Source organism: Scomber scombrus, chromosome 1 (genome assembly GCF_963691925.1).
Source record: "Scomber scombrus chromosome 1, fScoSco1.1, whole genome shotgun sequence".
Taxonomy (NCBI): domain Eukaryota; kingdom Metazoa; phylum Chordata; class Actinopteri; order Scombriformes; family Scombridae; genus Scomber; species Scomber scombrus.
Window position 1 is genome coordinate 28,750,552 of NC_084970.1, and position 26,354 is coordinate 28,776,905.

The 26,354-nt window shown below is 37.9% G+C and overlaps 2 protein-coding genes across 2 annotated transcripts; both read right to left on the minus strand.

Annotated features, from left to right (window-relative positions):
- Positions 1 to 1,245: 1,245 nt before the first annotated feature.
- Positions 1,246 to 11,154, minus strand: LOC133978079 (kinesin-like protein KIF23). The gene is made up of 22 exons (XM_062416428.1): positions 11,095 to 11,154; positions 10,669 to 10,797; positions 10,290 to 10,395; positions 9,935 to 10,071; positions 9,723 to 9,841; positions 9,453 to 9,626; positions 8,553 to 8,665; positions 8,049 to 8,170; positions 7,794 to 7,896; positions 7,569 to 7,648; positions 7,307 to 7,426; positions 6,942 to 7,101; positions 6,647 to 6,808; positions 6,139 to 6,305; positions 5,817 to 5,990; positions 4,740 to 4,940; positions 4,133 to 4,486; positions 2,672 to 2,905; positions 2,376 to 2,464; positions 1,717 to 1,777; positions 1,539 to 1,576; positions 1,246 to 1,426 (listed from the first exon to the last, which is right to left on the minus strand). The coding sequence occupies exons 2-22, from the start codon at positions 10,741 to 10,743 to the stop codon at positions 1,411 to 1,413; spliced, it is 2,805 nt and encodes a 934-aa protein (XP_062272412.1). The 5' UTR covers positions 10,744 to 10,797; positions 11,095 to 11,154; the 3' UTR covers positions 1,246 to 1,410.
- Positions 11,155 to 14,586: 3,432 nt separating this feature from the next.
- paqr5b (progestin and adipoQ receptor family member Vb) lies at positions 14,587 to 24,597 on the minus strand. Its single transcript, XM_062433105.1, has 8 exons — positions 24,544 to 24,597; positions 23,549 to 23,676; positions 20,145 to 20,350; positions 19,536 to 19,662; positions 18,746 to 18,790; positions 17,791 to 17,887; positions 16,251 to 16,395; positions 14,587 to 14,867 (listed from the first exon to the last, which is right to left on the minus strand). Exons 1-8 carry the CDS (start codon positions 24,595 to 24,597, stop codon positions 14,587 to 14,589), a joined length of 1,083 nt encoding a protein of 360 aa, XP_062289089.1.
- Positions 24,598 to 26,354: the final 1,757 nt, after the last annotated feature.

Below are 26,354 nucleotides of genomic sequence, written 5' to 3' on the forward strand. Positions count from 1 at the left end.
TTTAAAACTAAGGCATTAACAAAGAACCCCTATTACCTGAGATGAACCTGCTGTAAAGACTTGTCTGTTTAACATTAAAAGTTTGCACTGACTACTGTCCCAGAGGTTGATATAAGAAAAATCTTCTATCCATAATGTGTCCATAACACTGGCGTCAAAGTATATGAAACATGTTGGTGGAATTTTATATAAGCTGAACACAAACAGTGAGATCCAGTCCATAGGATTTTAGATGTGGTGATGTAGTTTTCTTTGACATTTGTCACCTGTTGAAACACCAACACTTTTGCATACAATGTCTACAAGCTGTGTGCTTAGCCTTTGACTTTGGGCTGAGTAGGTAGCTGTGGCTTTGACAAAAAAAAGGAAATATGTGCTTGACCCTGTAGCTATTAAACTGTCTTTGTAGCTTGTTAACAGTGGGTCAGTCAGTCAATGGAATTAATGTACTATGACTGTTTTGTATTTTTTCATCTATTCTCTTCAGAATTGGGATTCTATCATGCAAAGTCATTATTATTATCATCCATTTGTTTTTCAATTTGGTAGTTAAACTCATAATATCCAAAAAACTTCACTAAAATTCTGTTTTTGTTTATTTAGCCTGTTATTAAATTCATGTAAAAACATTCTAATGTAAATACTGAATTGACAGCTTTTCAAAGTTAAAAACCAACAATTATTACTTTGTAAAAATATTGTCTTTTGCATATTCTCATATTTTTAAAGTTCCCAACGTTTGATCATTTATTCTCTTCTGCCTTTATTTGTAAATCAAAAAAAATCAACATGACAAGATTTGTGTCCATAATAAATTTAATGCCACCAAGTGAGGTACCAAGAGTACCAAGAGTAGTGTGCTACACATCTGAGGAGTTGTTTTACAAACCGATGTAAAAAGCTTCATAATACTTATTTGCAGTTAGTCAGAAAATTGATTTAAGAAAAACCTACTTAGCAGCTCTATATTTACAGGTAATGCCTGACACATTGTGTTTCTAAAAAAGAAAAGAGCAAGAAATAGCACTATACATTAAAAGAAAATAACATTTCCTAAAACTCTAATATTCTGATCTTTGGGTGGTAAAAAGTTTAAGTAATAAATCATTGTCTTTATCATGACATTTTCATATTTAGGCTTTTCAAATTAGCCTTTTAGAGGTTATCATTGTATTCAAAAAGGAAAAAAAGCGTAGTGAAATAGTCTACATTTTAAAAATCTATGTAATTTTGGCGATGATTAAATTATAACAGCACAAAAAATTTGTCATAAGATCAAATATACAAAAAAAGCTTGGGCTCTCAAAAAGATGCATAGTGCACATGGTGTTCCCTTCACTGCTCCAATAGACAATAGGCTTGCTGCTTGTTTTCAGTCAGGAAAAAACGGTCCTTCATATGTACGGCAACTTAAGGCTTTCTTCGTCTAGAAGAAAACAAAAAAAGTACAAAAAATATTAATGGGCCTAAATTTAAATCCTATTCAACAGCATATAACAACAGTGCATAAACACATAAAACAACACTAATTTACTTACTTTTGATACACAGTTGTGCTCGTGCTTGCCATCGGAGCCTATTGGGAGGAAAGAGTTAGTTTTCTTTAAAAAATAATCGTTGACTGAAGGCTATAATTATCAAAACCTAAAGATATATGTGCATAAGCATAATTCAACAGTAATCCGATATTTTTTAGTTAAGCAATTGAGACCTTACCCTGTTTTCTATGTCCTCCATTTGAGCGGGTCCCTCTGCAGACCCTGATCTCCTCTTGCGACTGAAACAAAAACAATCTGTCAGTTTTCCTGACAAAATGTTACAAATGCCTTATTTCACAAATTCAACTCACATTACATATAATTTAGATTGTTAATCTTGGTCATATAAAAATAATGGCCTGGATCAAGGATATCTCTCTATGCATTAACATACACATAATGAGTTTTAACCTATTCATTATCACAAACTTAAACTCAAAAGCTTTTTCTCGGTTTAGTTTTTACAAATTAACATTTTACAGTTTTTAGATGTGTCTCAATTTTGATCCATTCACAACTTCCTATGCAAAAAAATAATTGATAATTGTTTTAACCTGTAAACTGTGCAAGTTCTTGCTGCAAGGGTCAAAAAGGGCATAAATACATTTTACATTTTTCTTTACACGGTTGGACCTGAAGTCATTACATTGTTTCAGCCAGAATGCAAATATCAATCATGATGCTGTCAAGTTTTTAAAAAGGCAGCTGAACATACTGTACATTAAATTTAAGAAAAAAGTAATAAACTAAGTTTTATTATTCTGTAAGTTTGCATATAAACACACATACAGAGCAGTATTGGAAATATATTCGAGCATACTTGGGTAAATACAATACCTTGGTCCAGTTGGGCACTCTTGTTTTAATGTCTCAATGTCAGTAAACTGCACAGCTTGTCCCCCACTTCTGGTTTTAAAGACATTTCCCTGAAGAAATAAAACAAACAAAAAACAGCAAAGTCACATGGGTTCAAAGGGGGACCAGGAAGAAACGCACAGCAAAAAAAGAGTAGTAGTGTCCCATTAATGTCAGAAACACCATCCCAATGTGAATTCAAACAGAATGTGATCAAGTCTGAGTCAAATTCATGCAACAAATAAAATAATCAAGGGCGTCAAATTATGTCATTTTACCTTAATCAACTTGGTCTCAATCTCCCCGTCGGAGGCAAGCTCTTGATGTCTAAGCACATACTTTTGGCATTTAGACAGAGCTTTCCCGTTCGGGGTCGACACCTTGATTGCATTGGGTATGATTGGCTGCATGACAGTGTCTAGGTCCAAATTAGAAGATGGTTTGTGGTCTACCCATTTCTCCCCACCCGCAGAATGTGAGCGCCTGTGTGTTGGACGAACTGGCACAGCCGTCTGATGATCCCAGTGCGAGAAAGACAAACCAGGAAGTTATTCACAAGTGACACCAAGAAAGACTATTTAAAGGTTGTCGAGGTTTGTAGTGAAGGTTGATTGTTAGAGTCGTTTTTGTTTGCATTGAAAATGAATGTACAGCTGGAACTCCTCACAGGGGCAGAGGCATGTCCACTGGGACTTATTTTTTACATTTCAAGGGAAGAATTACTTCCAGGTCCAAATTTGAAAGTGACTTGACTATCAGAAATGTTGACTATTATTTTTTGGAAGATTGACTGATCGATTAATCAACCAATCACTGCAGATCTACTTCCAGCCATACATTTTCTTTCAAAACAGCGCTTATTAAAAAACACACAGCAAGGAAAGCAGCCTAGCAGAGTTGATGAGCATCGTCATGCAAACCAGTTTAAATGTGGAAATGGGTCTAAGAATATGACTACATGCAAAAAGAAACCACAGGCGTTAGATCAGGTGAAAGATGTACAAGGTGACCGATACTGGTTTTAACATCGGTTTCAAAACGGCAACAGTAAAGTCAAAATCATGTGTTCACAAATCCCAAATCGATCTATGTAAAGCCTGGGAACTTTACACAGACTAACTAAACCTTTCAATTTGACTAATATGTTATAGTACAAATAATTTTGCTTATCCATTTCTTGGCTTTTGTTGCTCACTTTTTATGAGCATGCAGATTTAAGAAATAATAAATGCATTTTCTCTTTAGTCCAAGTCAGTCATCATTACGGCAAAACGGGGGGGAAAAAAGAAAGGAAAAAAGGGTATTTAGATTTCTAATGAATGAACCTAAATGAATGAATTAAATTTAGGTCAGTATTTGCCAATTTTAAAATAGTGCAGCTCTAAATCTGTAACACTACTGTGCAAAGGGAAAAATCTATTCTGGAGGTTCAGAAAGCAGTTTGGTAACAGGCAACAGAAAGGACTACAAGCATGATATAACTTCTCATAAAAGGCACTACTTGAAAAGCTTACAATGCAAGTCTAGAAGAGCACAACTGATGAGTCTACCTTATAGTCTAGATAAGACTAACACCAGTTTACACTAATGCAGCACCTCTACTTAATGCATTTCTAATCAAGCAGATACTTACTCATAACATTACGGGTGCAGTTCTACCGAGGCAAAGCTTAAACTACAGGAGGTCAGAACAAAACTACACACACTTTGAGGACATCTAGGTTCTAACACACACTAACCCTTGTGGCTGCCTCTAGGTCTAGCCCATAGACAAGTTTCGTAGCGGGGGCCTCAGAGTTTTGGGCCCAGCGCTGGCCTCTCCTACGACCCACGCTGCTGGTGCCGTGGTATGGAGCAGGAGTCCGGCTCCTGTGCTGGGGGGTCCCAATGTGCCTAACCTTGCTGCTGGAGTCTACAGGGAACTTTTGCTCCCAGTCTGAGATGCAAGAGGCTACTGAAGGATAGGATGAAGCGGAGGTGATGGTGGAGGAGGAGGAGGTGGGGGAAGAGGAGGGGGATGAAGAGGTGGGGTATGGGTCCTGAACTGCCCTAACATTGGCTCGATTTTGGCAGGATGGAGTTGAGCTGTAGTCCTGAAAAGTGATGAGGGGATGAGGCCAAAGCATTGTGGATGTTAAGGGAGACTCCACATTAACACAAATACACAGAAGTGTACAAAGAAAAGAAGCGGCTGTAACAGTTAACTCAGTAATCTCAGGATTTCTGTTGAGGATTATCACAAAATAATTAGTAGCATGCAAAATTTTCACCGTAAATTCATTTTCAAAAGAAAGCGATAAAGTGCTGACTGATGGAAAAAGGTAGTAAACCGAGTAAATGACTCACAGGAAGCGGTGATGGTGACGCCGACCTCTTGGGGCCAACGTTGCAGTCTCTATCCCTTGAGGGCCTCTCGGGCTTCTCTGGACGCTCAGTGGGGCGGCCGCTGCTGCTCTCCGTTACGATGGCTTTGAGCTGCTTCAACTTTTCATCCTTCACCCACAACTTGTTCTGCATCTCAAGCTGCTTGGCGTTCACTCGTCTCTCCTAATTAGTAAACACCAATTAGATTATACGTTGAATTTTGCCAAATCTCTGATATCATGGCAGCTTTAAAATTTGGTTTATGTTTTATTAACAAACACGTTTTCTTCTATTGTGCATTGAAGATAACTTAATAATTATACTTAGGAGGTATAACAAAAAAAAAATACTGTTTACTCTTATTTAACAAAGGGCATAATTACCACCCATTGTTTTAAGTAGTACCCTGTGCTTCATAAAACCTCATTGGTGAACAATGAGGCTTGGGTTTACAACATCACCCACTGAAAAGGTACTAATGTTTTTGACCTTTAGTAGCGTGTAGAGCCATTTTTTATTATGGGTGGGTCCCCATTTAGTTTGTCTATGTACATTTTTGCTGCTGGTTTTTACATTTTTCCAAACACTCTACAGGTGGCTGTTATGTATCAAAAAATGCAGCAATGTGCCAGTAAAGGCAGGAAAGATGAAAACAACTACAAGTAACAAAATTACAAACATCATTTTCTGTTTTCTTTTACCATGATAGTAAACTGAATATCTTTGAGTTTTGTACTGTTAAAGACAAAACATTTGAGGACATTACTTTGGAATTCAGGAAACAGCGATCGACAATGACAGTGACAGATTGACAGATGGCACTGAAGACTCTTTAAAATACTTAACTAAACAATTTTAAAGACTAAACAATGAGAAAATAAATGACAGATTAATTGACAATGAACATATTTGTTATGTGCAATATTTGTTATTGTTTGAGCAGTGACTGTATGTTGGCTAGAATATGAAGTGAATGGCATGGCACAAACATTCCTACACAGCTCATACACACATGACATTACACCAAATAGCAGGGCTGTTATTAATATTTCCACTTACACACTCTTTCTCCCACTTGAGCTTGGTGTCTGTGACCATGCCCTGCATGCGATGCTCCAGTCGCCTCTTCTCTGACAGCTCCATTTGTAGCCTATTCCCCCGGGTCTCCAGCTCCTGCTCAAGTGAACGTTTGTCCTGCTCGTACATGCCAGTCGTCTTCTGCAGAATATCAACCTGGAAAGGTGGAAGAGTTTTGTTAAGCTTCAATGTAAACTGACACTATGAGATCATTAGTTAAAAATGGCTTATATACACAAGCGTCTCTGCACTTAAGTGACTGTTTAAAAAGTTGCAGAATAAATGTGCGAGAAGTGAAGGAGACCTTGTATTCCAGCGTTTTGGTTTTCTTCTCTAATCGGTCCATCTCAGCCCTCTGGTTGAGGATGACTTTGTCTTTTTCACTCAGTTTGCTTCGCTGATCATGGATGAAAGTCTCCTTAGCACCAAGCTGACTGTCAAACTGCTGAAGCATGGACTTCATTGTAGTGGCTGCAGAAGAATACAAATATATGCATGCAATTAACCATTTGGCTTAATTTCTCACCTCCCTGCTTTTACCTCTTTACCTTTTAACGTTTCTATTCTTTAACATTTGCATTTCAATGTTTTTTTTAAGTTATTTTTCTTTTCTTTTTTTTAAAGTTTAAAGCATTATGTAAAGCACCTTGAATTGCCCTTTAGTGTGAAATGTGCTACACAAACAAATATGCCATGACCCTAAAAAAAAGTGACTCGTGCATCATTGCTGCACTGAAAACTGTCTAAAATCAGCACTGAAGTAAGACCTCTATACAAGACCATCATTTGTTGTGAAGGAAATGGGTCTGTACCTGTTTTGTTGAAATGCTCTGACATCATCTGACGGATACGGTGCCTCCTTTCCAGAACTTCAATCAAGCGAGGCAGCGTGTGATCATCTGATGGATCCACCAGCTCACATGGAGGCAGAGCTGGAAGACTCTCCATGAGCTGATTCAGCAGATCTGGATCATCTACCGTAGGAATCAGAGTAAGTCGTGGAACAGTGTGTAAAGAATAAGAAACATACATTAAATTAAACAGTTGCACTATTACAGGATAACAGGAGCACAATTGGCCAGTAGTACAGACTTGAGGGTGACTTACCAACATTACTGGGACTTCCTCGCTCCTCCAGGCGACGTGACAACTCATCTCTGAACACCTGGTTTCTGTGTCTGCGTCCTGGAGCGAGGCCACAGATTGGCCGATCAACTGGACGCGCCACCTCCACCTCCTGTGTCATCTCTGCAAACCGCATCACCAGCTGCAACACAAACAACAACAACACACTGTTAAATACTTAACGTTACATCCCATTATTCTTAATGGCACTTAACAGCCTTAAACAAATACTTTGATGGCTTGTCAAATATTTATTGTAGCTTTATGCTGGCAGTTGCACAGATGATTTATTTTCTTCTGGAAAAGCAAATTGAAGAGACAAGATAATAAAATTAAAATAGTCTTACCATTGTTTCTTCATAATCATCAGCCTTTGGGTTGACACACACAATCATTCTGACTTTTCCTTCTCCATCAAAGTAGTTTTTGAACAGGTGTGTTACTTTGGAGTCCCTGTATGGCACCATCTGGAAAAAGAGAAAGGCTCAGTGAAACTGCCACATAAATATTATGGACTCGAAGATAAATAATATAACTCTGCATAATCATAAAACAGATAAACGGTTAAAAACTGATGATACAGAGATGTACAGAGAACAAAATACCAACCTTATTGGTTCCACACATCTGGTTCTCACGCAGGACTTCAATACATGTTCGCAGCGTCATCAAGGACTGATTGATATTACCTGTCAAGAAGATACAAATTAGACATTACTAGACACATTTGGTGTCTGAACAAACAAAGTACAATTAACTGAAATGATCTACAGACACAGAGAAGACCTCTGGTTGTTTATAGAAAACAAATAACAGTAAAGAAAAAAAACTAACCCGCTTCACGGAGACGGCTGCCTTCTGCTCTGGTTCTGCTGGTGCGCTCACTGCCTGCCAGGTCAACCAAACACAGCTGGCTCACATTCACCTGGTTCTTGTCCTTAAAGGTCAATAACAGACTGTTAGTATCACCAAGCCTTGGCTGGAGAATTGAGTTGATTAACATGCCTCTTTAAAAGCAAATTAATTACAAATGTTTATGTATATAAATTAGAAAAGTGTTCAGTGTGTAATTTTGGAGCTGACTGTCACCTGCAGAATGTGGTCTCCATCAGCATCAAGAGGAGCCTGGACCAGCTTCACAGTGAACACACTGTGAGAGCGACTGGATTCACGGTTGAGTTGAGTGTTTGCTATCCTCCTTTTCTTTTGTCCTGGAAGCAGCATTAATACAATGTGTGACAATAGTAACAGCAGTAAGAATACAGGTCAAATAAGCTCTTATTAAGTGAGATATATTGTTTAAACCAGTTATCCCTGGTAATTTATCTGGTAAACCATGAAGATGAAAACTGATAAAAAGCCAAACCAGAATCTACATCTCAAAATTGCCCTGCTGCATACTAGCAGGGTCCAAGTTATGGCTGCCTCCTTATGCAATATATAAGTTTAGTAAAACTATTTACAAAACAAAGTTCAAACAAAACCTAAAAAAAACACAATTCCAAATGGGTCTACATGTTAGAGGAATGCACATAATAAATTAAAATATAATACATTGCAACTATAAGACATACGGTTATTTTTACCACTCACCCTTCCAAAAGACTTCAAAAGCCTCCTCTGTAGATTTTACCTCCACTTCCGTGCAGCCAGCTACATACATGTTGTGATTCTGGTCTTCACGCAGAATCTTGGATTGAGGTGCTCTGAAAGATGTTTGTGTGATAAATAATTAACATATTCAAATAAACAATCTCACATAATTATCTCTCTCTTTAGTAGGACAAGCAGTCGAGCCAGAAATTATAAATACTTGATGTTAGTTAGAATCAACATTAAAGTAATATACAATGTAGGGAGACATATGAACGCTTCATTCAGGTTACAGACACATGCACACTGGGTTTACACAACAGCTCGAGCCATTCAGGGACTTTTTGCGCATCTCAGCGCTTAAATTAAAAGCAGGGAGCAAATCCTAAAAAGACAGCAGCCACCAGAGAAGCTTGTAAACTACAATGTGTCACAGATGCTTATTCACAGGGCTTTGGATTAATGGGAAGGAAGTCAACTCATGACCTACGCAACATATGAGCTACAGCCAGTTAACGACTAAAAATAAACATTACTATGTATTTTTATGGGCCACATACGTGAACTCAGTGTTTCGTACAGGCGTGCCTCCACCAAGCCACCTAGCAAAGACAGGATTTTAAAAAGTGCGTATTTTCAACAGAAAACTACGAGGGGAAAAATAAATCTATGTTTGAATGCAATTATTCATACACAGAACACAGTCACTGCTGTGATGATAATGATCTGTTGTGAACATTAGGAGGGTGTAACTATGTGGGTGCAGCTGGGTAGCAGTTCAACTCAATTTGTGTACAGAGTCTCCATCTCATACAAGAAGCACAACCAAACATAGATACAATTAGGCTTTGTACGGCCAATCCTTCAACATGACGTTGTGTTCAGAAACTTGTCTCTTACTTTTGTCGGATGGGGTCAAACGGAGTGTCTTCAAGGAGATCATAGATATAGTTGTTATAGACCTCGATGTAGGACACGAAAACGCTGTAGCAACAGTCATCGTCCACATTCTCAGATTTGCATGCCTCCTCCGGGCTGATCATGTCTTCAAACTCAGGGTCTGCAGCCTTCTGCCTACAAAACAAATCCAAAAGAAAAGCAACAACTTTAAATTCAGCTACTTCAAATTTCAGAGTAGGTAAAAGAGCAATATGGGAAATAAATGACTACCTGGAGGAGGGTGTTTTGGGAACGGTTGGTAATGGTTGATTGTCTCGCTTCTGTCTCTCCAGGAGAGCATCAACTTGACTCTGGATCTCCATCCCATTTTTGTCATCTGGCTTGAACACCTGACGGAGATTTAACACGTTTAAATTTAAAGCCTCACCCCTCTACAAACATGTAACACTTTTATTGCCAACATTAAGAAATAAAAGTCTTACAAATCTCTTGGCCTGGAAGGGGCCGATACTGTTGAAAAGCATGTCGAGAGAACGTGGGAGGAGCCCACCCTCTCCAGGCGAGCCGGTCATGGTGAAGGTCTTTCCACTTCCAGTAACTCCATATGTAAACAACAGACCTATGAACACAGAATATCACAATTACATTAATACAAAGGATAAAAGATTAATCTGATGATTGTTACCATTTAATTTGTTGAGTTTATTCAATTTCAGATAATCAAAGAAACCAGATCCGACCAGACTGCTGTTTTGTCTCAACAACAATCCAAACAACTCGTCATTTCAGTGCACATTTTACATGTTATGCCCTCAAAAAAACTTTTAGCTCACTTACCATTTTTACAATGAATGAGGTCCTCAACTAGAGGCTTGGCAATATCCTCGAACAGCTCCATTTGAGTGGTATTAATACCAAACACCTTTTTAAAGGAGTACTGCATCTGATCGGATAAACACATAACAAGTAAAAACATGTCAATGGTATTCTACAAAAGTTGACAATACAAGCCATCATCCAAACTATGACCTGACCACCTGCATTTATTTTATTGTTCTGAATTTCTGTGTGATTTACAGTCATTTAGATAAGTACAGAGCAGATGTTTGTTGAACTGAACTATATTACTGATTGGTGTAAATTTATTTCCTCCCATTTTCTATCACAGATGGTCAACTTACTTCCTTTCATGCTCAGATAACCAACAAACACTTACCTCTTTGTATTCTCCATTGCGGTTGGCTTTAAGGCCATCAGGAGCGTGCAGCTGAATAGTGGAGCTGCTGATCATCTCCACACAACATTCCTCATCTTCTGTGCCGAGGGGACGTATACGGCAGTATACCTACACAAAGACAATTAAACACATTTTGAAGGCAGGCCACTTCTGATTTCTTGATGACACTGCTGGAAGAACAACATTAAATAACTACTTGAATGTAATATCTTAAAGATTTGAAGCAGCTGAAGTCTTCATGTCTTGTATTTGAGCGAATCAGTAGATTAGCACAATGGAAATTTTGCTTTCGGGAGAATTTTCCCTTTAATTTCTCCCAAAGGCTGTCAGGGGAACAAGCTGCACTTGTCGTGTAACATCTTATTGTTTCAGTGTGACGATTAACTAAGTGAAGTGTTCACTTACTCCAACTGGATCTTTCTCTGTGTTGGATGCCTTCCTTGGGCCGGGCCTCCGAGGAGTCTTGCCTTTCCTGAAAAATAAAAAAAAAAGTCAAAGAAATACAAAAACATATTATTGTACATGTCATCAATCATCAGTAAATCCTTCCAATAACTCACCTAGGTTACAGTCACTTACGATACAGGGCCAAAAGTATGTTGACACCAACACATTACACTCACATGATTGCTGAACATCTCACATCCAAAACCACAGACATTAACATGCTGCTATAACAGCCCCCCTCCAACACTAAATGGAAGCCAAACTCCATTGTGTCATTTTGTGCAAAAATGCATTTTAATATTTAGTATCTGAGCTTAAATGAGGCTTCAGCAGTCTGAGTTAGTCATATCAAGTGCATATCTGCCACATTTACAGTCTTTTTACCACCAAATTCCCTCTTTGTGTTTCCTTGTTGAGCTGCAGTGGAAGCATGGTAATAAAAAGAGGGACTTTGGCAGTATAAAACACAAGACTTTAATGTTGAAAGATACTTTATTTGACTCATTTGAACATTTGGACAGCTAAGGCTTCATATTAGCTTCAGATAAACTCTGAATGTGATAAACTCACATTAAGGAAGACTGTGGGTTTTGTTCCCCGTCACTTTTAATGCAAGTGAATTATGAAGAGATCTTCTGATTGTCAGTATGAACACGAGGAATGATAACAGCAAGAAAAAAAAGTATTTCAATATTATTTTGGGCACCTGATGTTGTTTTAAGACAGACTTCAAAAACTGTGAACCCGTCCTTTCAATATATCATTGTATGCTGTTAGTTAGCTTTAAGCTTTTCATTCAATAACAATGATAAACATTAATTTAACAAAAGTATAGAAAAGTATTTAGACAAGGGTGATCACAAACTTTTGTACATTTGGTAGGTTTAGATTTTAGACCAATATATACAGGGTTCCAACACATTTTTACCATAGAGTTTTCAAAACTTTTCCATAACTATTCCATAATATTTTACCCAATTTCCATGACTTCGAATTTAAGTAGTTTTAACAAAAGTTGAACAAAGGGTCCTCCCACAGAACATTTTTAACAGAGTAGATGTCATTTCCTGTATTTTGGTGCCTTTTAACAGGTGTTTTTACATTTTGATCTCACTAAATGATGGGTGCATTTTGCAATTACATCCCCAGATCCCAAATTAGAAGATATTAAAAAGCTAAATATAGAAATTAATGATTAGTATATTCATATTAAATGAATCTATTTTTGACATGGTAAAAGTGGGGCGTCCAAGTTCATGCAGCCTGTCTTATATCTGTTATCTTTGATATCAGATTGGCCTATCCCTAATTCAAAACTTTTCCAAAACATTCATCTAATTTCAAACCATTTCCAGGCCTGGAAAATAGTTTTTCTAATTTCATAACTTTTCCTGGAAATTTCACGACCGTGGTAACCCTGTATATATGTATCACTCTTCCCCGTCGCTTAGCTATTTGTTACCTCTCTAATTACCTTCTAAAAACTGAGATTCACGTACAATAAGCGTAAAGATAAGTCAAGATAACCTATATTTCCATATGGTTTTGCCGTTTTTAACAGATTATCAGTGTTAGCCGAGCTGTAAGGTTAATCTAAAAGCCATTGATACCTGCCTTGTTACCTACTTGGCATCCAGACAGCTAAGTTAGCTTTAGCTAAACTGTGTAGCTTCCTTGTTATCTCGACTGTTTGCCTAATATATCAAACACCGGTGGACAGGTACTAAAAAACGAAACGCTGTAACACACTTCCTAGCCACAACTGCTAGCTGTTTATCGACATGAATGTAAAACACGGTGATACATACCCGGGTCTGTGCATTGTTTGTGTTGTTTTGCACCTCTCCACCTCACACCAGTGCGCCTCTTCTCGATTTGAAAAATTCCCTCTTGTGAGACGTTGTTTCGACGGGCAGGTATTTCAGCCAATCACAGTCCAGATACAGCCTGCAGCAGCGGAAGTCCCGCCTCCATTATTTAACCCTGTGTGCGCTGGTGCGTTCAGGGTTAGATCAGCACAGCAGGGGTCAGAAACTTCAAACATAGGAGCCATGCTTTGTAATTTCGTTTGTAATACTAGAAAATGACTGTTCATAACTTTTGGCAAATTCTATGAGACCCAATTATATTAATTTTCTTAATAATATTTAAGTTTCGATAAGATGTTTCTTTATTGATCCCCCTTGGGAGAAATTCAAAATTTACACAGCAGTGCAAAAGTTGCTGAGATTATATGTGTGCAATGTTCCTGGGATTTATATAGTAAGGACAGCATCAGTCTTTTTTAGTGGGAGTGGGAGAGGGATCAATAAAGATACTTATTTTAATGTATTATTTTGACTCAGTGTTACACAACACAGGCTTAAGCTAAAAACTGTCACAAATGTAAGAACCACAATTTACTAACAATCAATAACAAACCACCACCTGTAAGTTTAATAACAGCAGAGTAGATTATTTTAAATAAATTAAAAAGGCAAAACAACCACCTGTATTGAGTGGCTTTCTGGGTAACATTAACCCAGTGTTGTTTTGGTGCTATATTGACCAAAACTAGGTAACAATTTACTGGATAAGTTACCTACGTCACTCCTATTTGGAATCAAAATCACACACATGCAAGTTTGGTTTATAGTTTATTTGAAAAATTCATAATAAATAAAAATTGTATATAAATACTTCCAGTTATGCATCAAAGAAACAATGTGACAATGTCATACAGGCCCACTGGAATAAAAAACAGCAATCATATGAGGGAAATAAATCAGAAAATATTATATATGACATATTTTAACGGAATAACATTTTTAATAAGTTGTAACTTAAACTCAAGAGCAAAACATTTTTCCTCCCTTGTCAAAACTGTCTCTTGTGTATTGACATGTTTTATTTGTGTGCAGTCACACTGGTTTTAATTCTTCATCAACATGTCAGTACAATCCAACATGCTGTTTACCAGCACAGACATTATAAATATAAAAGGTTTCACATTGTTTTTATTCCCTGCAGTTCTACAAACTCTTCATGCCCCACGTGTGTGGAAATCAGAGAAATCAGCACAAGAAAAATCTGTCGATAAATATTTTTGCAATGTAGCTAACCTGCTACATTTGTAGCTTTTGAAGGAACAAGTTTCCTAAGAAACATTTAGATTTATTACATATTATGGTAACAAATATTTTGTTATATTTCCATTGTGTGTTTGCACGAACCCATACCCTTTTTTTCAGATTACCGTCACATCTAAAAGCAGCTATCACAGTGATGTCTGAAGGCCAAACACCACCATGAGTTTAGTGTAGACTGCAAGTTATGAATCACTTAAACATTATATCAGCTCCCCTCAGCTCACAAAATGTTTGATATCACCCATACATAATGCATTTTTTACACTCTTTTGTCTTTTTTTGACCAGCTTGGATCTAAGCTGTGATCTCTGAAGCCCAAGGTTTAGCAGCAGGCGTAGGCCTTGGCTGATGCTGTCTTTGGATGCTTATCATGTTTCTTCTCTTGGCAGATTGGAGCTGAAAGGAGAGGCAGACTGAAAAGGATGATGATACTCAAATTGAGCACCACACAAAACAGTGTTGCGCCCATTGAGTTGGCAAAGGTGATGGGAATGGAGTGTTGGAGGAGCCAGGGGCGTCGTGTCACCATGTCCTGCTCAATAGCCTTCATCTGGAAGTGGGTGCCTAAGATGCCGCACACGTGGAAGAGTTGATGGCTGTGACCTGCAGAGGGAGCAATCGAGTCATGTTTGAGCTCAGGAAGCACAGTGATGGAGAATAGTGAATTCATTGTCTTCACTACTGAGCAAAATGAGTCACATTGCCATCTGGTTTTAACAGAATGCAAAACTCTTGGTGGTTAAGCATTAGCATCATTTCACAATGTTTAACACAAATGAGAATATATTTTTTTATGTGTTAATGTGAACTCAGTGTTTTCCACTGGTTGAGAATTAGATTGATTTGTAGCAGACTGAAATCGAAATCTGGCATCTGAGCAACAGAAACATTTCCATCTTCCCCGTTGTGCACATAAATGCACTGAACTGGAAACCTTTTCAATCAATCCACTCATATGGTTTGTTTTCAACTGATAAAAAAATGTAATCTCATCTTTCAGCAGTTTGACTTGTTCTGTTCAAAACTTAAAAGGTGTTCATTCCTTGTATGTAATAAAGTTAGTGCTGGGTACCTTATAATACCTGAGTCTCTCTCTAATGTACTATTCTCTGTGTACTGCTTTTCATTGCTCAATACTTCAGTCTGTTCTAACATTAATCATTGATTAGTTTGTTGTCTCTGTAGAGTCTTTTTAGATATGCTTAAACTGCTGCATAAAGAAAATGCCACTGAGGCTTATTTTCACACTCAATTAGTCTGTTAACTGTTATTTGGCTTGACCATTTATAAATGGTTTATATAAATTATTATAAAATGTCAAAGAAAAAAACAGAAAAAAAGGTTAATCACAATTTTGCGGAGTCCAAGTTAATGTTTAATGATTTTTTTTACTCTGACCAGCTGTCCAAAACCCAAACGTGATCACTTTACAACAGAAAAACAGCAAGCTATCTTATCTGAGAAACCGTAATGAACTGAAAATGTTTTGTGTCATTTTTGTTTTAGAAATAACTTAAAATTATAAATCGATTATGAAAACTGTTGACAATTCTTTTTCTTTCAATTGATTAATTGACTAATTAAGATAAATGAAAATTTGAAATCTGTAATGGCCATTATTACATTTTAATTTACTTATTTTTAAGGCTAGAAACCATTTAAATACGTTAAGTGCTTCATAAAATTAGAAAAAAACACAACTATTTAAAAATGCAAAAGTTGGGAAGCTGGTCCAATGAATAAACAAGGTTAAAAGTGGATAAAAAACAAAAGTGTAACACAGAAATAGATGTATTTATCAGTACACATGGTGAAATGTGTGAAATTAGAGCTGAAATATCTTTCACAGTCTAAGCACTTCTCACCTGCAGTCAGGAGTCTAAAGTGTGAGACAGTCAGCGTCTGTTTGGCTCACTGGACAGACCAAGTGATGCTTTACAAACTGATGAAAACAGTAAATGAGAGTACTCCTCAGATCAGTCTTACCTATGTAGTCAAAGCTGCCAGGTGCCAGCCGCTCAGGTAAATGTGTGGCGAACAGAAAGCCTGTGAGGGAAGCCAGTGCGATGTGATAGTAGTGGAGGATGTTGGTATCATTGTCTGTACAGCCCTCCCCTACACACAGGAACACCTGCAGAAACATCACACACAGAGCAGATTCACCAGATTACAAAGCTGTCGACATTGTTCACATAACAGGAAGCCACATTTATCACTTTCAGATTTATTAATGAGGCGTTTATTAAGCATCTGTCAGTGGAGCTGCTGGGTGGTTTTGTCACATAAGACTGTGCTTGTAGTCCCAAAGGTGACTGTGTAAAACTTGAAGCAGGATGCAGAACATCCAATGCTCAAGAAAAATTTCTCTGCATGAATCAACATAAAATAAAATAAAATAAAAACCCAACACATTTCTCAAGAGAAATGTTAAAATATAAGAGATGCAACAAAGGTAAGTGGCCAGATTTGATTAATGGAGATTACAGCTTATGTTGGCACCTTAACCCAAAAGCATCTGGGCATGATGAGACTTTTATCTTTTTTTAAAGGCCAAAATCATCACCATATACATACACAAGAGAAGTCCAAACACTTAGATTTAATTAATAATTAATTAAAAATTGGCTATTGTTTTGTAAAGCTTTTAAAATGTCATGTTTATTCATCAAACACTGCAGATCACCTTCTTGGATAACATTATTAATTTCTTTTATGGTATAATAAATAAATAAAATGTTTTGAAGGCAGCTTTTATCTGCACTTCTCGACTTTCAGGCAGGTGGTGATTTAACTCGTGTTTAATGTTTGATGTTTTTTTTATTTCCAGTTAAAAGACTTTAGAAATATTTTTTACATGACAGGAAGAAACACTCAGTGTTTGGCTGGTTGTCACCTTATGTGTCAGGTGTGTCGAACCATAAAAGCACAAGCTGTGTCCCCAGCACAGTGCTCAACAGCTCTGTATCCAAAACTACAGGAAAACTGACTTTTTCTTTCAATAAACTGTTAGTGTTTTAAATGTTATATATATACAGAAATGGAATTATCATGTAGCTACCATTTTGTGACTATTTCTGGTGAAGAGCCCTTAATGCATGAACTGTTTAGTTTTTTGAGTATTGTCTAATCGTCCACCACATTCACGTCCTACAGAGACAGAACAAGTAAAACCACTTCAACAGGACTAGATTCATACACACATCATACCTTAACCTGTGTAACATCTACAAAGCGCATTTGATAAACTGAGCACCGGAGCCAATGATCGACCCCTAAAAAAATATCAGATTTTGATCTACTTATTGGTAAAAAAGAGTTACTGCCAGATTTGTGTTTTAAAATCACCCAAAAACAACAACAATCCTCCTTACACACACACACACACACACACACACACACACACACACACACACACACACACACACACACACACACACACACACACACACACACACACACACACACACACACACACACACACACACACACACACACACACACCCTCAATGCCCAAATGTGACCCTACCCTGTAGAAGAGCGGAATGTTGTCAAACAGGTAGGGGTAGGCGAATGCAAAGACACGGAGGACTTTGCTGAACTTTGGACTCTGGTACTCAGGGAATCTGAAATGAAAAATGAAGTTATTTAAAAAAAAAGGCAAACAACAGTTATTAAAAAAGTATTTCTCATGGTCAGACCATGTTATGGCTTTGGAGGAAGCTATGTACGGTATGTGTTTACTTCGTGCACTCCTTGTAACATCCTACTGTAGAAATGTATAACTGTAATTTAATACAATCATATCAAACTAGTTTAAGAATTAAACTGGTATTAAAAGCCGTATCTGTATAGAAATTGGTGTGGCTACAGTCTACTTTGCTGCATAACTGCAGAAATCAGTTTGTAAAAATCGGATTTACTTTATAAATTTAAATCAAAAAGTTTTAAATCAGAAAGAAAGAATCAATTTGATTAAATTTGTGACATTTTCTAAATCAGTTTTATGACTCATGTGACCTGACATCTCTTCTGAGTAGCACACCTTGATAGAAGCAACAATACATACAAAACAAAGTAACCACATATGAGTTTCATGCAGTTAAGTCAGCTCGTCATGAGGCCGCAAAACATGTTTTGCCACTGTTTTTTTTCAGCCCCGCTAACCTGCCCAGCTGAAACTGTGGTTAAAGTTAATCACTGTTTAGGGTTGGTATCTTTTGTATCACAGTGAGGAAACACCCAATTCTTTCAAGCTGTGTTGCTCAATTTTTTATGTTGAAATGTTACTGAACAACATACTCTGGATAAAGATTGTCTGCAAAAATGAATATTCTTGCAGGATAATCACATTTTTGAAGAATAAAATTACATTTATCCATGGCTACCATCATTTTGACACAATACAAATACATTCAGACACACAGACACAGAATGAAGCAATAAAGAGGAAGAGCAGATTTTTAGCAAAGCGTTGTCTTTACCTTTTCACGATGTCATGATTATATTGCAGAAATGGTAAGCCAAGCCTTAGCAATGAGGAGAGATGAGTGAAAGAACAATAATTAGGTTGCTATATCAAGCCAACATTATTTCAGTACATGAAGAAATAATAGCTCTAACAATGTGTTTAATGTAAATACAAGAGTTGGATCAATGTTTTATATTACATGACGAAGGTTATTTTATTTAATTGGGTCATTAAATAATTCCAATTCTGACTAAAACTATTCCTGCTAAGAGAAAGTACTGAAGCACAGTGATTGATTTTCCAGCCTTTAATAGTGCAAACAGACTCATGTTTCAACACTACTGTGTCATTACTACAGAGTTTGCACTGTTAAAAGCTGGATATTAATCATTGTGCTCCAGTCTTTTCTGTCTGAAGTTTGCCGTTGACCTGAGAAGCTCCTGATTCAGCTGCATATTGCTGGAAGATGCACGGACAAAACCTTTCTATTTAGAAAACCGTTCCTTTGATTGCACCTATAGCTTACCAAACACTGTGATCAGGCTGTTTTGCAGGATTTACGTATGTAACACATTACAATTCAATACAGAAGTGCCCATCACAAATCTATGAGATCAGTCACACTTCTGGATTCTTTAAAGATTTGCAGGGATTTATCCCTCAAAACAAAGAATGCTTGGCTCTGAGTCTCTAAACTGGAGCTAGTTAATGCTACCCTGTTGTCATGCATGCAGCACCACAGCATATAATGTTTAGTATAGCAGCATGCTTTTTAAAAGAGAACATAAACTTTCTGATGATACCTGGAGTAGCAGGCCAGGGCGGTGCACACAACCGTGTTGAGCACAGCAATGGGGATGTAGCACCGGTGGAAGAGGCTGTTCCCCCACTTGTCCGGGAAAACATAGGCTGAGTAAGTGATTGCTGACCCTGAAGGAGGACACAACAGAGCAAACTTTAGACTTTCAATCCTGTATGTTTTTATCAATTTTGTCTATAGAGATCTGATATTTTATCCACCACCATTTGCGTACATCAGGAAATCAGAATATATAACACCTGTCAGTACGGCTTCAAAAATAACAACAGAGATCAATTAGGCCTCTGTAATTGGATGGATTAGACTGCATACGTGTCTGAGTATGAATGACTCATTCATGTTGAGATGTGAAGTATGTTGTAGTATTTCTGTCGCTGTGTCATGATATGATCTCATTTTTATCTCGACATGATAAACTGTCATCTCTAAAATGACATCCTCATGCCTCTTTAAAAATGATCTGAATTTCATACATCATGCAAGTCTTTCTCATAACCTCTTTGTGGTTGAGTTACTTAAATAGCCGTTAAGTTACAGAAAATTCAGTAACACAAAACATACCAGTAAAAACCAGGAAACCACACAGACTTACCCAGGCTGTAGAAACTGAGGGCGCCATAGTCAAAAAAGAAGCAGATGTGGCGTGCCCGAGCTGACATGGTGCTGAAGGTGTGAGCACAGCTGGATGCCAGCGGATAAATGCAGCAGGAGACGAGGAAAATCACCAGAGGCCAGGTGAAGGAGTCCTGCCATGCCGTCTGCATCAGCACCACTGTTACTAGTTTCCATAGGAAGTACCTGCCAGGAGCAACAACTTATATTATGTCTATTGGATCAGAGTGGATGCAGTGTGCTGACTTATTTACAGCAACAAGAACAGAGTGAAGTTCAGTCAGCGAGTAAAAAGGCTAAAACAATTGGATTCAGTTACAAGGAGTGTCTTTATCATATCAGCAGTCAAGCTACCAACACAAAAAATAATACAGCAGCAAATGAGTATCTGCACATACAAAGAGGTGAAATATTGGGAAAACTCTGAATAAATGATTGGAGAAATATAGTAAATACAATAGTCAAACAACTCATTCCAGTTCAGGTCATTTGCATGTAAGTGGGTTGCTACTAAGTTTTTGGTGGCCCTGAGCAGAGATTTTCCTCTCTGCAGCACTCAACCTAGGTAATGTGAAGTTTAGGGCAGGTGTATGTCACGGTGTGGTCGAGCAAAAGTAACGTATAGTTAAAGTAACGACATCTACACAACCTCTGCAGCATCTTATCTCTCACGCACACAAACACTGTATCCTGTCTGATAGTGACAGCCGTGCAAACACAGCAACATAACAAAGCTGATATTTCTATTTTAAAAATGGTATAATTAATTTGACGGGTGGATAAAGAAGCAAAACACTATACTGTACGGTAGGCCTGTTGTTGGTAGTAAGGAACAAGTAGTCATTGAGAAGCAAAAGTAGTCAAAAATACACAAGAGTTGAATTACCTTCTCTGGCAGACCTTAACAGAATAGCTACACTGTGATATTTATATCTCTTTTCCCACTTTATAATACCTGACAGGAAGACATCGAATGAGCTATTTAAAAACGTATCAAAGAGGACTGCTAAAGGACACAAACAGGGTTTACTTTCCCTGCCAGAGCCAGAAGCAGGCGGAGAGGTTTATGATAAGGTAACATGTACATTTTCACTCACTTAATCATGTATTTGTCAGCATGTGTCCATTGAGTAATAGCTCATAGTTCTATTCAAAAAGCTTTATCTTATCAGGAGGTTTGCCGATTTGTGTATCGTGGCCACTGTTTCCAGGTCTCGGTGCACCTCATTAACAAATCAACCTTATCTGTGCTTTTCCCCGTCACTGAGCAGTTAGCTAATTGTGGCAACTCATATGAAAGCCTTGAGCACAGATCTGCTCATTAGCAGTGGGCCTGTAGTTCTACTCCGAGCCCCATGACACCAAACGCTCATGTGACCTTTGTATGTTCTCACCTCCCACACACACACACACACACACACACACACACACACACACACACACACACACACACACACACACACACACACACACACACACACACACACACACACACACACACACACACACACACACATATTTTCTCCCTGGAACCTGCAGTCAAAGCAACTGCCATCTCTGCAGGGAGGAAGTGCAGAGTGGCTGATGGGAGCAGTATCCTCTGTAGTAACTCTGATTGTTTGTTTGTTTTTTTGTTAGGCTTATAAAACCAACAGTTATTATTTAGGGGAATTATTTTGTTTTGGTGAAATAAAAGTTTTAAAGTAGACAAAGTTTTAAGTGATATTGTTTGGACTTGATTTCCAGTTTGCAAAGCATGTTCAGATTTGATTCCCCCATGCATGACGCTGCCCAACTAGTCTGCAGAATTTTAAGCAGCCACATTCATTATGTTGTACACTATAAGCTCTAAATTCAAACTTCAAAACACACACCATAAGACAGTGGTAGGCGAATAGCGGCCCATGAGCCAAATCTGGCCCTCCAGGAAAGTATTTGGCCCACTGATGAAAGCTGAAGATTTTGACTTTCAAAGTTTATACAAAACCTATAAATCTAAAGTAGATAACAAAATAAACACTTAGCTCCTATACACCTACCAGAAACTAAAGTTTAATGTTTTAATTTTAAGACTGTTTTAATTCCACAACTTGTAACCATTATAAATGTGTTCTTCACAAACACAAATGGTTGGCAGTTGAACAGATATGGAGCTTAAATGCAAATTTTTCCCTCCTCAAATAAAGTCCTTAACAGCATAATAAATCAATACTATTCTTAAATGAATTAAAAGAATTAAAACAAACATATAGACCTGAGTTTACACTGCAAAGTTAAAAAAGAGAAACTGGTCAAAAACTCTTGAAAAGAAAACCAAAGAATCCTGCACACCGTCCATCACCTGAATTCACTTTAATTACACAATGTTTTAAAAAGGCGTAAATGGTTAGCACAGCTTTCTGACTTTGTAATAAATCACAGCTGTAGATTACAAATTAAACTAAGACTTCACTCACTTTTGTTAAAGTAGTAAACTGGCTTAGCCAAACAAAATATGTTTTTTTTTAGGGTGTGTTTGACAAAGTTGAGTAATTGTATTGAAAAACTACAAATGCAGCTGAACCACAGGAGTCCTGTTAAGCTTCAGGCTTGTCACACATGAAAGACCTCCGACAGAGCCGCGCTGTGAGACTGCAGGAGATGTATTTGACCTGTGTGGTTGCTGGGATGTATGACTTCCAAACAAACCTGTCTGTACTGTACGTGTGATCCTCCTCATATTACTCAAGTCAATTCAAACTGATACTGACAGGTCACAGTATCTACAACAGCTTCATTATAATGTAAAACCCATTTGTCTGCTGACATTTATTTATTAATTGGAGAGTGCATCTATGGTCACATATATAGACGCAGTTCAGTCAGTTAGCCTTTGTTAATAATGTGCCATTACTGATATTACAAATCATCTCTCTTAATGTGATACTAGACAAACATGCAGAAAATGTGAGTTTCTAAAACTACAGAATGAAATCATGTAAGAAAACATCTGGATTACTCTCTTAGCTACAGGTTTTACAGGTTCTACAATATTAATTTTAACAAACAGCAATGAAAGCTTCCTGGTTATCATAAACACAGCACTTCAAAAACTGTTATGCAGAAATCTAGCAAAAGATTGTGCTAGTTGCAAACTGTAGGGAGTCAATTGTGGTGGGTATGATTATAACCATTTTCCTCATAAGATTGTAAGCAAATAAACTCATGAGCTGTAAATAAATAAAAAACGGTGTGTACCAAACCACACGTTACCATAAACATAAATCAGGGTGCAGTCAAAACTGTTTGCAAAAGCCCTGAGGTGTGACAGGTGTGTTGTCATTGTACCAGCAGCACATATTTAGGAATCTTAACATAGTGAAGAATTGTGTAGGTATGCTTTACCAGGTCGGCAGGAAGTGAGTCCAGATATTTAGCGTCTCATTGGTCAGCTGGAAGAGGCTCAGGATGCAGTCAGTGGCCGAGCTGCGAGGGTGGCGGTAGCCGGAGATGATGCTGTCTTCATGGAAAACCTCGAGAAGGAAAACTTTTGGTTAGACCAGTTATCAGTTTGAATATGCTAGATTTTAGTCTTTTGAAAGTCTTTTAAACAATGTGTAACAAGTTTAAAAAACCTGCAATATTCTAAATGGACTTAATATCTGTGTATAAAATATCATCTAGCAAGTACAGTGTTGTTTAGGATCTTTTTAACTTGTTATCTAAAGTGTCTTTGAGCAGCTTGAAAAGCCCTCAGTGTTCATTTAAGACAGGGATTCCCAAACTGGCAGATTAGGACACCCCGAGTCAACCCAAGTTAAATCTGAGAGGGTTCACAAGATGATTACAGGTATCAGAAAGAAGAACAAATATTTCTGTTGATAAACATTATGTTTTTTAAATGTAAAACAGGGGGTACTTCCATCTCTTCTCCAAAAAGCTTTAAAATGAAACGTGACAAAGAAAAATCACACAGTGGTGATTTAAGCCACAGTAAGGCAATAACAAGACTGCTTGTTAGGAGTTTTTCTGAATGTGTTGATACATTACATTCATATATCCTCCTTCAACCAAGGCAACTTTAAATAAAAACATTCAAACTCAGCTGAAGCAGAGGCTAGGTATCCAAAAAATGCATCACTTGCAAACAAACAAGTTCAGTTCAGGGTTTTTCAGTCTCAGCAATTCACTCACAGGTAGAACTGAGAAATCAAGCGTGTTTATATTATGTGGTGAAATAAGAAATGTGTAGATAAGGAGACTGTGAGCAAAATAAAAACTTTTGGATTTAAGTGTTCTTTAAAATAACCAGGGACACCACAACCCCACCCTCTAAATCAACTCCAACTCAATCTGACTGTGTGAAACAAAATGTAAACATACAGTGAAGTTGGACTTACTTTGGGCACTTGATTGATGCTGAAGACTCGTGGGAATTTGATGAGGCTGAGCATGACTACTGCAAAGGTGCTGCTGCTGCGGTCTCCAGTGAGCTGAACTGAAGCCACCAGCTGGGTGTGCCTCTATTTTTATAAGGTTTGTGTTGCCATGCTGTCTCAAAGGTTCTCCTCCCTCTTCAAACCCAGCGAGAATATCCAGTGTACCTGTGCCACTCCTTCTCCTCCTCCTCCTCCTCCTCCTCCTCTCCCTCCACCACCTCCCTTTTCACAGGTGTATACTCACATACACACATATACACACACACTGAGTTGCTGCTTCAACACAAGCAGTCAGTCGAAGTTTGTGCTGTAATGGAAGACACGTTTTTCAAGATTAGCTCAAAGTCATGGCTCCTCAATCAAAACATCTTAGCATTCATTTGAAAGGTCTGCCGTTTCAAAAACAATGCTCTCCTTTTTGCAGTTGCGCCACACTGTCACAAACAGATGTCTGTCAAGCCAGTCAGGCAGGTTTCAGTGAAAAAATTCTCCCTTCAAACAAAACAGCTGTGATTGACATTAAGTCTGTATGGAGCTAATATTTTTTTGGCATTTGCCTGCAAAAAACTAAGAGTGGGTGCAGCAGCTCAGCTCAGCTCAGCTCTGAACACAAAAGTGCAATTTGAATTTCAGCTGGTCTTGATAAGGCTAACATCATGAATGAAGGGTGTGAGCCGCACCGGCAGAAAAGTCAACAGAGTTCCTTTCATGCCGCTTTCTTGCTCGTCTGCTTGTGAACTGACATGTCACCATCTGCCCTCACACCGACAGCGGTTGTCACACCCAAGGAAAGACGGGCGAGCCCAGCCAGCCACCCAGAGCTCCCCGGGCCTGTTATCTTGTTCAAACTGTGAAGCAATGAAAGCAAACATGTCTCACTGCCACAGCAGAATTAAAACATGGAAAGTTGGAGGTATCATTTGTGATTTGTTTGATAGTTTGCTCGTGTTAACAAAGAAAATGAGAAACAATCAATTAAATGTTGTTAGTGTGATATGTTTTCACTTTGGAGTAAATATATAAGGGCTCTTTTGTTTTATGGTAATCAGTAATCTGTAACAAAATGTTTGCTTAGGTTTGAACAAAAAAAAAAGCTGAGTTAATGCTTTATCACAAAGGTATGATGGCAAACTCAGTTTTTTCAGGTTTTAATGCATAATCTACAGTATATTCAGGTCAGATTCCTAGTCCTTTTGAATAATTCAATACTAGATTTGTTAAAAAGTGCACACATATGATCACTGTGTTCCTTTAAATCCACCACGCTGTGTTTAAGCTGCAATCACAACAGCTCACTGTGATGAACTAATGCACATACCACTGCGGAGCACCTTGGGATCTCATTCTGCTTTCTTCTCTCAGAGGGGCAGAGCTGCAATCAGAGTCACAGCAACACAGCAGGTTGAGGAGGAGAAAACAAAACACAGGAGATCGACATTTCTGTCTGGAAGTCAGTTTGGTTTGGCTGCAAGTCAGTACAGTTAATATGCAAGTTAATATGTAAGTCATCAACATTCGTAGTGGAGAAAAAAATACACAAAGTCAAATGCTGAGGGTTACGCTCTAAGAGGGTGAGAGGATAAAGAAAACAAGGTCAAATGACAACAACAAAGTTATTTGTAGGCAGTGGCACAGGCAGAAATTGTATTTTGGGTGGGTCAATACAATAGTGGGTAGGTCATCTTTTTCCCCAAAAAACTGACTCAAGAAAGTTAAAAGAAGGAAAAAGAACAAACACATGCAAATTGAAAAACGAGTGACATGTTTACTTT

Bases quoted from the DNA above. Each gene is read 5' to 3' on its own strand.
- LOC133978079 (XM_062416428.1), bottom strand. From the start codon at position 10,743: ATGATCAGCAGCTCCACTATTCAGCTGCACGCTCCTGATGGCCTTAAA. The intron at 10,396-10,668 runs GTAAGTGTTTGT...TTATCCGATCAG, and splicing joins GCAATGGAGAATACAAAGAG to ATGCAGTACTCCTTTAAAAA. The intron at 4,487-4,739 runs GTGAGTCATTTA...ATCACTTTTCAG, and splicing joins CGTCACCATCACCGCTTCCT to GACTACAGCTCAACTCCATC.
- paqr5b (XM_062433105.1), bottom strand. From the start codon at position 24,597: ATGCTCAGCCTCATCAAATTCCCACGAGTCTTCAGCATCAATCAAGTG. The intron at 17,888-18,745 runs GTAAAGACAACG...TTTTCATTTCAG, and splicing joins AATCATGACATCGTGAAAAG to ATTCCCTGAGTACCAGAGTC. The intron at 14,868-16,250 runs GTAAGACTGATC...CTCCCTCTGCAG, and splicing joins TGGCAGCTTTGACTACATAG to GTCACAGCCATCAACTCTTC.